General features: G+C 41.9%; 1 protein-coding gene across 1 annotated transcript in view; it reads right to left on the bottom strand.

Moving 5' to 3' along the window:
- DOK6 (docking protein 6) overlaps nt 1–13115 on the bottom strand; it is a 225538-nt gene extending 212423 nt beyond the window's left edge. The window contains exon 1 of the mRNA XM_006090767.3: nt 12984–13115. Coding sequence (XP_006090829.1) covers nt 12984–13049 — 66 coding nt within the window. The 5' untranslated portion in view covers nt 13050–13115. The remainder of the gene's footprint in view (nt 1–12983) is intronic.
- Nucleotides 13116–13659: the final 544 nt, after the last annotated feature.

The raw sequence follows: 13659 nt of genomic DNA, 5'->3' as shown, positions 1-13659 counted from the left end.
GGGGGGAAGGGGGGGTTCCTCAGCCTGGCCTGTGCCCTCTCGTAGTCTGGGACCCCTCAGGGGATGACCACCTGCTGGCTTAGGCCCGCTCCCCGGGGAATTGGGCCTAAGATGGCAATCAGACATCCCTCTGGCAGCCCAGCAGCCTCGGGGGATGTCCACTTGCCAGCGGGGAGCAGGCCTAAACTGCAGTTGGACATCCTTAGCGCTGCTGAGGAGGCAGGAGAGGCTCCCACCACCACCACTGTACTGGCAGCCATCAGCCTGGGTTGTGGCTGAGCAGAGCTCCTCCCGTGTGAGAGCGCCCTGACCACCAGAGGGCAGCTCCTGCATTGAGAATCTGCCCCCTGGTGGTCAGTGTGTGTCATAGTGACCAGTCATTCCCAGTCTTTCTGCTGTTAGGTTCAGTTTGCATATTACCCTTTTACTATATAGGATAGAGGCCTGGTGCACGGGTGGGGGCCGGCTGGTTTGCCCTGAAGGGTGTCCCGGATCAGGGTGGGGGTCCGGCTTGGGTGCCTGGCTAGCCTGGATGAGGGGATGATGGCTGTTTGCAGCTGGTCACACTCCCTTCAGGGTGGGGGTCCCCACTGGGGTGCCTGGCCAGTCTGGGTGAGGGGCTGAGGGCCGTTTTCAGGCTGGTGGGTGACTGAAGCTCCCAACCTCTCTTTTATTTCTTCTTTCTTTTTATTCTGGGATTTATTTACCTTCTATGGCTGTCACTGGAACTGAGAGCCAGCTTTAGCTCTGAGGCTCGGCTCCAGCTCTGAGACCTCGGCTGCTGAAAGCAGGTTTCTGGGTTTGTTTAGCTTTTATAATTGCAACATAGTTTCTTAGAATGCAGCTCAGAGCTGGGCGGCGGCAGGTAGGGAACCTTGGCTTCCTCCATCACTGGAGCAAGCAAGCCTCCTGTCTGCTTCAGCTGCCTGGCTGCTGGCCGCCATCTTGTTTGGCAGTTAATTTGCATATCGCCCTGATTAGCCAATGGGAAGCGTGTCAGAGGTACGGTTAATTACCATGTTTGTCTATTATTAGATAGGATAGGTAGAGATATCCAAAAAACAGATATGGATTCAGATCTCTCCAGCTTTCAAAGAGTAACTTCTGTCCTAAGCAGCAGTGGTCAGAAGAGTGAGGTCCCCTGGCTCCAATCATAACCTAATAATTACACACTCCTTTATAGCACTTTATTTGCATCACTTTTCTAAATGATTTAACACATCCAGTCTTCATCCCAACACCCGTTTGCAAGGGAGAAAAGTGAAGAACAAAGAGGAGATCAATTTCCACAAGTCACATTGCCAGTGAGTACTGGAGCAGAGTTTTAAAACTAAACAGTGTTGCTGTAGAATCTATGCACTTGACCACTAAGCTTTGGTATTCTCACAAGGCCTCCTAAGGGTTCTGTCTCTAGCTGCCTGCTGAGAGGGGAGCTATGAATTGAGCGAGTAGTCAATGTTCACATTCAGACACCAAAATCTTTCTATCAACATAGAAAATTAAAAAACAACAATACGTAAAAATCATGTTCAGAACGCTAGAACTTCCAAATTTTTAATTCAGACCATGAATCTACTAATGCATTCATTGAAAGGTAGACTACCCTCTATGTACCCTCTTTATATCAAATGAAAAAATCTGAGTTATCATCATTATTTTTATATGAAATCATTGTGAACACATATTTGTGTATTAACTCAACAAGTATATATATAGAACACCTTTCAAGGGTCAGCCTATCTTATAAGAATATAGTGAGAAAATGCAGATGGTCCCTAACCTTAGTGAGCTTGGTTAGTGGGAGAGAGAAACGCTAATAAATTTATTTACATATATATACATATATATATACATATACATATATATACATATATATACATATATATTATGTATAATTACAAGACTATGATATTTGTTATGAGGGGAAAATACAAGTATTTTTAAGACAGTAATCGGTATGTAAAAAAGTATCAAGCAGAAATTAAATTCCTATTGCTGAAAACATAATTCGCCAAGCATATTAAGAATCCTTAAAAATAGCTAAAACTTAAAAGCACAAAAGGGATAATTCCAGCTAATTTTGTAACCATTCATAAGATGAGAAAATTTATTTTAAGGAAAGAGAATAAAGTCAAAAATAACATTCATGGTGAAATTTAAAAAATAATAAAACACAAGGTAAATGAAAGACTGATTAATTATGCAGAGTTTGTACACAATTTAGGATTATCCAAATCCTCTGAATCCTTTACTTTGTTCTCTTACCCCATCTCTGCATATCCCAGGATAACCATATTTTAATCCCTGGCTTAAATGTTATCGCCTTTTTAAAGTATTTTTCTGAACTCTGCCCTCCTTCCAGCAAGAACAATTTGTCCTTTTCTCTCAATATTGAAAAAACTTTATTGTGTCTTTCTTAAAGCACTCAAAATACTCAGCGCTGCATTATGCGTGGTAGTGTTTCATTTCTACCTGAGCCCTCTCTTTATATCACAGAACACCTGGGGTGCTTTTCACATGCAACAGCTGTTGAATGAACAATTACTGTGTACATCCCCTGGCAGTTGATATTTTTATTATAAGAAAGAAAACAGATTTGTATCTACATTGACTGGTACATTGTCCCATGCATGTTCTGTGGGCCGAAGAATGGAATTCTCTGATTCAGAAATAACTTGTAAGTTTAAGTTGCCTATGCTACTCATGCTTGAATGAGCCATTGGGAGTGAAGCTTTAAAAAGGTTTCTTTAAAATAAAATTTTAAAAAAGGTTTCTTTATAAGAACTATAGTTCAAAATCATTCCTATTAATTTGTACATAAATAGATGTTATGTACAGAGATGACTCATTAAATGTATTTTCTCTTGTCTTCCAATGTCTTCAAAATCCTATCACAAGATGGTAAGATGGACACAAAAGGAACTGTAATTATTGAATTTCAAGAATTAAGCTCTGTTATAGTAGAATATTTGTCATACTTTTATACTATTTTTGATAGTAACACAGTACTATAATAATAGCTGCCATGCAATTTTACTTTAATATCATTGGGCATTGATATAAGGGTGATTTTTTTTGTGTGGCTATTAGGACTGATTTAATATGAATTTAAAAAACACAAAATTTACCAGGAATAGGGATATATATATATATATATATATTATATATATATATATAATATATATATACATATATATATATAATTTTCAAAGCTTAATTTTAGTGCTTTTCTGTCTTCTATTATCATTTCAAAAGCTTAAAATAGTCAACTAATTTTTAAATTAGCCTGTCTAATGAGACTCCCATAAGTGGGATCTGAAGTACTTTTAAGAGCTGCTGAATTTCACCCTCGCATGCAGATCTCCATGCACACCCCACATGTGTGCACATGCTATCTCCTTGCATTTTATTTGAGCCTCTTCACCTTCACAAAGGGAAGGATTATTTTCCTCATTTTTCCCATGAGGAGCTTAAAGTGCAATGCACTGAAGTAATTGCCCAAGATCACATGGGAGCGCCTGGCAGAAACATGAACGCCACAACCGCCAGGAGGGCCAGAAGTCAACAGGTATTTGTGGAAAGAATGAAAAGCTGGAACAAGTTTCAAACTCAGCTTTGCCTGGCTATGAACCTTGTCCCCACCTTTCCATCAGGGTTTCCAGATCCTTCGAGACTTCCCCACCAAGCCAAATGCAACCTCACATACGTACACTCAGAAAAGAAGAACAAAAGCCAATTAGAAATAGTTAAAAGGCACAATAAAATGGGAAACGGACTATCTCCGGTGGAAAAAAGCATGAGTAAATAAAAAATCTTGCTGTATTTGCAGCTCTAGTGAGTGCACACAGAATTCTTCTGACGTTCACCATGCTTTGGCGACACTTTACAGAATATAGAACACCTGAGGGTTAAAATAATACATAGGAAAATATAGAACAAAATCCCAAATGGGAAATTCCTGCTGTTCATGCCATATTTGTGCTCTCTCTAGTTACTTTAGTGTCATATAAGTGACTATATATGTAAATAGCTCCTAAGAAGAAACACTCCACCTTTCTTTCCAAACTAGTTATACCCAGGTCTTTGAAAAGGAAAGAATATCTGTGTGTCTTCTTCTCTGCTGTGTATACATAAGACACAGAGCAGAGTCCCTCAAAACCACATGTACACTGAGCCTTGCTGGGTCCTGCACACAGTGACCAGCAGGGGGACTTCTCCCAGCAAATGTGACTCAATTACAGCGTGAGACCTGCATGGATATGTGATTTAGATTTATCTGTGGTAATTTTTGCTGCTATTTTAGTTTTAAAATATTGCTATTACATTATAATTAATTTATAAAATTGGATGAAATAAAAAAATATTGCTCACTTAAAAGTCACCTCGAACATCCCCTGCCAGTTCTACTGGGTGTAGGAGGAGAGGTTTCTGCAAAATATCTGAGAGAAAGCTTCCCAGAAGTAAAAACTATTATGTTTTTGCCATTCAAATAAGTAATACATTTTTAAAAATATTTCCCTGAGTCTCAAAAACAAACAACAACAACAACACACACACACACACACACACACACACACACACCAAACATTCAGGAAGGAAGATTGAAGCCTGCTTTCTAAAAGTGTATGATTACCCATTCTCCAAGCATCCAAGCAGGAGTGTTCAATGAGCATTAATAAATACAGTGCTAATAGATCCCCTAGAAACCCTGAATGTGTTCTGCTTCAATTTAAAAATAAATTCAGGTCTTATTAACATTGACAAAGTAGATTCAAACCCATTAGAAGACTCAGAATCAAGCTATTTAAATAAAACTGAGTAGAAGACAGTGTCTATAATCTTACTTCCACCACAGTTGTCACAAGCTGCCACTTCCATGACTTCGCAATAATCAAAACCATTAAAACAAGCAAATCCCTGGGTCCTGAGGTCAAGCAGACACGTCCACTGTCTTCAAGCCTTGATTGAATAATGCTTATTTGGCCAGGAAATATAATGCACATTCACTTTATCTTTAATTAGGAAATCCTAGGGAACTACTCTTTAACTTCATTCATTTTATATGTTTCAAGCATGACACAAATAAGTGTTTTCCAATGAACTTTTTAAAATTGTATTAATATATGCTGTTGGAAGCTACCCATTGTCTTCACTATCAGAGAAGTGTAAACAAGGGCCCCGGAATGCTGGTGAACCTTGAACCCTGGCAAGGGCCAGAGCTATGCGTTGGGCTTCCCACCTGGCCCCCAATATTTCCAAATTATGATTTCTTGTCTCGTCTCTGTCATTTGCACATGGCCCTTCTCCAGATCCCGAACCCTGAACCACGTGGGACGTGGCTTGCACAATATGCTTTAAATAAAATTGTATTTTCGTCCATAAATAACTTTTCTTTTTCTTTGAGGGAGAGTTTAAGTGTATAACTCTGAACTCTAATTTCTAGGCATTGACACCAACAAATGTATTACTGCTGCCTGTAGTCACTATTTAATTAGCTAAACTGTAAATAAGATTAATTTTACATATTGAAACCATGTTCAAATACAGAAACATGCATATCTGTTCCCTCTCTTTTCTCAAAATAGTAGATGTATAAATAATCAGCTTAAAGGAATTTTCACTCTACTCAGTTTATCTATAGGTTTGGTATCTTTTAACCCATTTTAGAATTGCAGTGATGAACTGTTTAGTTTGGTAATTTTTAGAGAAAAGTTTCACTAAAATTAAACTTTATTATGGAACATTTCAGTGTTTAATTGTAATATATTTTCAAGTCTCACACCTACCACAGCTGGGGATGGAACCCACAATCTAGGTATGTGCCCTGACAGGGTATCGAACCACTGACAATTCTGTGTACCTTGTATGGGGGACAATACTTCTACCAACTGAGCCACAATGTCCAGAATTCAACTTCTCTTTTTTGTTTCCCTTCCTTTTGTTATTATTACTTATGTAGATTTCCAGATTTGAATGGCTGTGGCTTTAAAGAAACAGTGCTTAATTGCAGGACACTAACTATTTTTAATATGTGTAGTAAAACAAAACACAATTAAGATAATCCATGACCCTTTCACCCTGCCCAGGTTACTTCATTTACTGCCCAATCCCTTTTAATGAGCTCTACCTCTTCCATCAGAACTAACTGAAATGCCTCCATGTTTCTGAAGCCTTCTTGGTTCTTCATTGCAGAACTGCCTTCTATTTTTCTCACCATTTCCCCTTACAAAAGACAGGTATACATCCATCTGTTTATTTTCTTAACCTCTTATTATATGTGCTCCTAGAAGTTAAGATTCATGTTCTCTGCTTGGATGTATCCTGGGCACCTACATAGTGACTGCACAGAGCAAGACCTCAATATATTCAATATTCAATTAGTGAATCATTGTTAGATACTAGATCTGAAAAAAACAACAGCTTTCCTTTAAACCAGCAACAACCATTGAGAATATCTCATTTAAAATAAAAAATAATCGTTCAAAACGACAACAAAAACATTAAGTACATAAGAGTTAATTCAACAAAATATTGGAAGTACAAATTCAAAAACAAAAAGTAGGACTTATTTTAATAAGCTCATGGATAAGAATATTTAATAAAGGAGGTGAAAAACTGGCTATCCATATGGGGACAAACAGATTCCAAACTTAAATCTAAAAATGAGGATTAATTACAGGTTGATTAAAAATCTAAGGGTATAGAGTTTTACATGAAAATAATAGAAAATAGCAATTTTATGTTTCAGTAAGGAATGACTTCTTAAATAAGACTCAAAAAGTACAAGCCACAAAGAAAGCAGAAAAATTGATTTCACTAAAATGTAAAGTATCAGCAAGACACAGGAAACCATAAGAAAATTAAAGGCAATCCACACATGGAAGTAGATAGTTTGTAAATGCAAAAGAATAGTATTCCAAATATAGATAAAACTCTTAGATACTGATATCACATAGAAAGATGGGCTGTGGAACTGAAGAAATAATTCACCAACCATGAAAGTTTATAGGTCAATAACTATGAAAGCATGTTCAAAGTGCAGAGAAGCACAACTTTTACCCATTTACCCAAAAGAGGAAAAAGTCTCACCCCACCAGGTTTGGTGAGGAAGCAGAGGGAAGGGGACTCGTTGGGGATGCATTTGGAGACGCCTCTGGGAGACAACTGGCAATACCTACTAAGTATGTACCAATCTGTGCCCAGCAAATCCTGAAGAAACTCTTGCACATTTGCATTAGGAAATACAAACTGGAGAATATTTACACAAAAAAAGAGTAGGATTAAGTGAGTAAACTGGAACTCTATATCAAAATGATTAAATCTCAAAAACATAACCTTGAGCAAAAACAAATGTTTCATGAAGTCAGATTGTATGATTCCAATTACTAGTAAATAAGTTGAAACTGTACAAAGCAACAGTATATATTATTAAAGAAATACAAAATATAACCAATATAGAAAAACTATGCATAGAGTTAGAAACATAAATTTACTTCCTTGGTTATTGTGTTGGGGTATACAAGAACTTCAACTTTATCCATTTTATTTCTTTTTTAAAAGCTGAAGAAAATACAGCAAAATGTTATTTTTAATAAAGTTTTATGTTTTCTGTATGCCTGAAATATTTTATACTTTAAAGAAATATGCCAGTATCAATTATTATTGAGGATATGATTAAAGAAGTTCTCTCATTTTATTGCTCTGGGCTTATAAATTGGAACAATTGTGAGCAATCTGAAAACATCTAGTAAAGTGAAAATGTACATGTTTTTAAAACCAGCTACTCTACTTTTATCCACAGCACATACCCTGGGGGACCTTGGATACGTGTGATCAGAGAGAATTATATAGATGTATTTGGAGAAGCACAAACAGCAAAACCTTAAAAATGTCTATTATTAACAGAGGGAGTATAGTTTATTCATACAATTCAACATTGAAATGAACAAACTCGATCTATATAGTAATAGATAAATACTGAATCCAATTGTGGGGTGTGTTAATTGGCAAGTGATTCAAATGGATTTTCAATTCTCAGCATTTTTCTATCCTAAACAAATTAAATCAGAAGAAAGTACTGTATATTGGTAAAATATGGGTAGTTTGTAATATGATTCTGTGTAATTTCCAGTTTGCTTAAAATATTTCATAATTTAAAAATCCCTAAGTCAAACAATGGTAGGTATTGTGGATAGCTCTGAATTACAAGTTTAAGTTTAATTATTACTCTAGGTAATGAGAAACCATGGGAAAACCTAAAAGGGGGAATTATATGTTTCAAGCTGAAATTCAGGAAAATTACTCTGGCAAAACTACAAGAATAATCAGGCAGTCAGCAAGCAAAAAGAACCACTGGGAAGTCCCATCACTACTTGAACCTAAAGTTATAGAAGCAGAAGTTCACGGGAAAGAGACCACAGATGACATTCCCAGGAAGCACCAATAAGATGTGGACTTTGTTTGTTTGTAGTGCCTCAGAGAAAGGCAAGACCCAGTATTGCCTCTGAGATCTGATACTGAATCATTTTTAAATGAGCAGCAGTGCTAATAGAAACATCTACTTGCATATGTTCCTATGGGACAAAGTGGCTAGTTTGGGAAGAAGAATAGGATGTACTATTTGGACTCATTCATTGGCTTAGAGTGCACTAAGGTACAAGCAGGAAATGTTTCCTAGAAAGTTGGGCATGTACATTGGGAGAATAGAAGTGAAATGAAAATTTAAAATATCTACTTTATAGAAATCTTTGGAGAAGTATGAATAAAACTGCAGGGCTTAGGAACAAATAAGGATTGTAAGGGAGAGGGAATATGATTTTAAGAAATAGCCCATTGGGAAAACTCTGGCAATGGTGGGTGGGTATTGGGAGAGCAGGAGGAGGAGGGAAGTCAGTGAAAGACACAGTGGGAACAGAGGGCAAGGCACAGTGAAGGTATCCTTGCCCCCCTCCTACGTACATGTATGTGACAGCTGATGTTAGAAGCACATGGTTTATTTAGGGCTGGAAATTGGTAAGATATATATATATATATACCCACACACACACACACACACACACACACATATATATATATATACCAGAGGTGCTTCTGGTATCGGACACAAATTAAAATGACATTTTAAAAAACTGGCAGAGAAGAGCTAGTCTGGCACAGATGAGGAGGTCAACACCCCAGGTGAGGAAGCATGGTGGCCTGGTGCCTCCAAGCAGGTGCCACCACGGCAGGATCACCCTGGCAACCTCCACTCTGGTTCCCCTGGCTTCAGGCACATCAACCCATGCATGTCATTGTGTCAGGCTAATAAGTCTAGAACACCTTTAATCAAGCAACTGCTCTGGATTAAAATCTTACTATACATTCCCCCTTTGACTGTATAAAATACAAAACCAGCAAAGTATTTTGTCCAAAGCAAAGAGAAGCGCTGCTCCAAAGAGGTGACATTAAATATAAAATACTCCAAAATGATAATGTTCCTTCATTGTGGCAAGTCAGGTCAGTGTCTGACGTTTAGAAATACCAGTTTCAACAGGTAAAAGGGTGGGGAGGGGGGTCTACCATAAGTTGGGCATGTTGCATACAGGGTAGGACGAAAGTAGATTTACAGTTGTCTGTGTGGAAAATAATACAATGATTAATAAATTATAATACAAGAATAAGCTGTTTCGCGTATGCACAACTGTAAACCTACTTTTGCCCCACCCTATATTCATAGAAACAGTGATATGTTGTAATGCAAAATTAATACAAAAGGTAAAGAAATGACTAGAAGAGTTATGTCATTATACTCTTAATGATTTGATACCTTTAAAAATTTAATGATTTAATAAACATTTTTAAAGGACAAGAACACTAGAATTATTTTCTTAAATGAAGAAAAGCTGATGAATGAGTTAAGACAAATTTCAAAGCAAACAGTCAAAAAAAAGTTTAACCTTACTGCTTTGCCCAAAGAGTCAGCTAAGGAACTATGCTCAACAGGTAGCACTAGAATCTCTAAGAAGATACGTGACAATGGCCCCTTCAACCCTACAATCTGGAGGCACCTGGGTCAGGGTTGGTCCCCTACCTTGAGGACAAGAATGTTTGTCTGCCCTCATTCAGCCTAACACTAAGCACTAGTTTGTGGGCAGTAAGGGGTACGTTAGAACATTTCGTCTCAAAATATGTTTTCATGTCACAATAATCTCTGATACAACTGGCCTCAATTCTGGCTTTGCTTCCCCATTAGAATATTATAAAATTAGGTTTGAAAGCATGAATTCTGTCCATAAGTAATCAAATATCTGTACACAAATAGAATTACTTTTATTTTGAAATTTACTTTTGAACATGAACTATAAAACAATCATTATGAACCTTTTGAGTTAAAAATAGTTTATTTGGGAACATCCACAGTTCTAAGTCCATAAAATTAGCAATATGTCTTATTAATCATAAAAATGAAATATGTTTATATAATTTCTTTTTCTATCATTTCGGGCATGACTAAATTGGACATTTTCATTTTTAAGGCACGCAATATTTGCTTAGAATTTTATTATCTCCTGGGATGTACTTAACTTATTAAGCCGCACAGAATTCACCCTTGTGAACACTAGAATATTCTGAATAGAAGCAACTCTAAAGTTATTTTTTAAATAAATAACATCCTCCTAATAAGTCAAGGTTAATTTAGTTTAATATTTGACGATTAAAACTACAACACAAACTGTTTCAACACCGACCTCTGTGAAGTTCACATTTCTCAAGTACAAATGGAGCACAAAAGCAATTCATCTGTGTATAAAAACACTTTTATTGTGTTCCCGGAAGGCTGTCCTTTACAAAGACATAGCTCTAAACAGCGCTTATGGAACAAGCAGCTTTGAAAATGTAAAAACCCTACAATGGCACACTTTTTTAGGGGGAAATGGAATTCTAAAAGGGCATTTCAAAGGCTGGTAATACCATAGTTACTTAAGAAGCATTCAATGTTCTCTCCTTGGAGCCTTTCTTTTAATTGGGTTGCCCACTCAGTTCTTTTGTGTGTAATCCTGGAAAGCTCGCGTGGGGGAGGAATCCTATACACCCCATGGCCAAGTGCGCGCGAGGAGGAGAGTTCTCACCGTTGTATTCCTTGGTCTCATTTTCACGGACACCGTGGCTCCGCGGAAGCACACGCGCACATATCCCAGGGGACTTAAATCATTCATGAGCTGATAACATTTGAGATGTCAGACACAATTGAAATTCCAAGAACAGGGAAGAGCAAGAACGATGAATCGGCACCACGTGGGCAAGGGAAGGGCTGCAAAGGTCAAGTTCCTGAAATGGTTCTCCCCCCTAGCTCTAGCTCTGCACCTCCTTTCTTGGCTGATGGCTGTGCAGATGACAGATGGGAGCACCGCGTCCGGGCTGCCAGAAGCCAGGGGCCTCCTTCCTGGACGACTGCAGCTCTTCACGTGGCTTCTTCCTTATCTCCTGGGAAAGAATGAGGCGCATTCTTCTACCCTAGAGCAGCTCCTGAAACCCTGCTGAGGGTTGCGCCCCCATCCTCCGGCGCCAGGCTGGGGGAGGGGCTTTGTGGTCACCCCTCTTCTCCAGATCTGAAGTTCCAGAATGGGTCCCTCGTGCCCTTGGGGGACAATCAGCACATTGAACATTGAAATCCAGCCCAGGCAGCACAGAAAGGCAAGTTGGCTTTCCCCTGCTTCCAACACCCCAACTCCTCCCCACCAAGGGACTTCTGGGTGCCTGAAGATCCTTCCTCTTCCAGGGACCTCAGTTCAGGTTAATGAAGCTACGATTGTCTCCCTTTTTCTTAGTGATAAAATGAACGAGGTGCGCCCTCCTTTTCCCCTGTCCAGGTTTAGTATTCCTCCATTCCGATGTGAACTCAAGGAATGTTCTCGTCCAAGGCCGCTTCGCCCCAGGATTCCGGAGTTTTCCCAACAGGAACTTCGAGAACAGTGAGGTAGACAGACATCTCAGCAACCCCCAAAACGGACACTTCCACCCCCAGCTGGCGTTTCCCTTCTCCTTCCACCGGCGGCTCGGGTCAGGCTCCGGTGCCCACCTCCACCTCCGGGACTTCCTGCAAGTCACCCCGACCCCCAGGTCTGGCAGCTCTCTTCCCAGGTGCCGCCCCTCCTCTCCTGCCTCCTCCTGGCCACACCCCAGGTCCTCCTGCACCCCTTGACCATCCACGCGTCCTTCTTACCTCCTAGTCTGGTCAAGAGAAGTTCTGAACCACCCGGGTCTATATTGTTTCAGTCCTGAGTCAGGCAGAGCATTTAAAAACACACACACAAATAAAACCTATGAAAAGGTCTCTAGAAACTTTGCTGTCTCAAATGCTCTGGTGCCGGCTGCCGCGAGCACACACCTGCCTGCCCGGGCGCAGGAGCGGGGTCCGGGTGCACACGGGACCAGGGGGCCAGACAGCGGGCAACTGCGCAGGGACAGTCCACTCGCCGGCCGTCACCGGCGGGGACTCGCGGTGCTGCTTGGGCATCAAGACAATTTTGAAATGGGCTTGGGAAGCGGGGGCTAGAAAACGGTGATTCTAAACACACACACCGGTGGGTCTGTCCGCCTCCTGCCACTGAGCAGTGCTACCGGACAGGCTACACTGTTGAGAGCAGACCAGGGTGGTTGCACGGTGTATAAACTGTCCTCCGAGGCACATTCATCTCGGACCTGACAGTCCCTGTCGTCTACACGACTTCTCAGTCTGGATCCAAACCAGCCCCACGTTCAGGGTGAAGGGGACCAAGGCGCTCCTGGAGCCCTCAGCCCCCCACTCCCCACCCCCCAACACACCCATGCAGACCCCCGAGGCAGGTGCGGCCCCCGGATCTCCGAGCAACAAGCGCGCCGTCTTCGGGAGGCCGGGCCCCGCGCTGCCCCGGTCCCCGCGCGGGTCACCTCTCCCCGCCCCCCACTCAGCCAGCCGCGCCTGGCGGGCGCAGGGGAAGGAGAAAGCCCAGCTAGCCACTCACCCCCAGCTTCCTGCTGCGGATTTTCACGTAGCCCTGCTTGACTATGTCGTTAAAGTTGGAGGCCATGCCAGCGCGCTCGGCTTCCGCGAGTCCAGAGCCGCCGTCCGCAGCCAAGTCCGCGCAGGTCCCGCATCCAGCCAGCCGCCTCCAGCAGCGCGCCTCCGCCCGGTGCCCCCGGCTCCCGCAGGAGGCGGCGCGGGGTGGGCGGCAGGGCGGCCCGCGGGCTGGGACAGGGCCTGGCGCCTCGAGCAGCGAGCAGCGCCCGCCCTCTGCGCGCGGGTCCCCACCTTCGCCCCCGCCACCCCTGCAGCTCCCACGGGCGGGCGCCTCACTCGGTGGCGCACCGCTGGCCGCAGCGCACCATCGAGGCTCCTGGGCTCAGGGGGAGGGGAGGGGCGGGGGGCGGGCTGATTCGCCCGCGTGGCTCCCTCCCCCCAGCCTGCGGGGTGGCTGGGCTCCGAGAGGCTGGCCAGACGCCCTCCACCACTCCCGCCCCCGGCGCCCCGGGCGCTCCCACTCAGCGCCCCGGCCCACAGCGCTCCCAGATTCCTGAGGACAAGCTCCTCATTCCGGGCTCAGGATCTCCACTCCCAAGTGGACCCCAGGAAAGGGTGGCAGGGATGCTTCCAAGGAAAAAAGCAAGTGGGAGCGAGGAAATTGTGTATGGCAAAGGCCG

Source organism: Myotis lucifugus, unplaced genomic scaffold (assembly GCF_000147115.1).
Source record: "Myotis lucifugus unplaced genomic scaffold, Myoluc2.0 scaffold_82, whole genome shotgun sequence".
Classification (NCBI taxonomy): domain Eukaryota; kingdom Metazoa; phylum Chordata; class Mammalia; order Chiroptera; family Vespertilionidae; genus Myotis; species Myotis lucifugus.
Note: the sequence above shows the minus strand (reverse complement) of the source record. Positions and strands in the feature narration are given on the sequence as shown.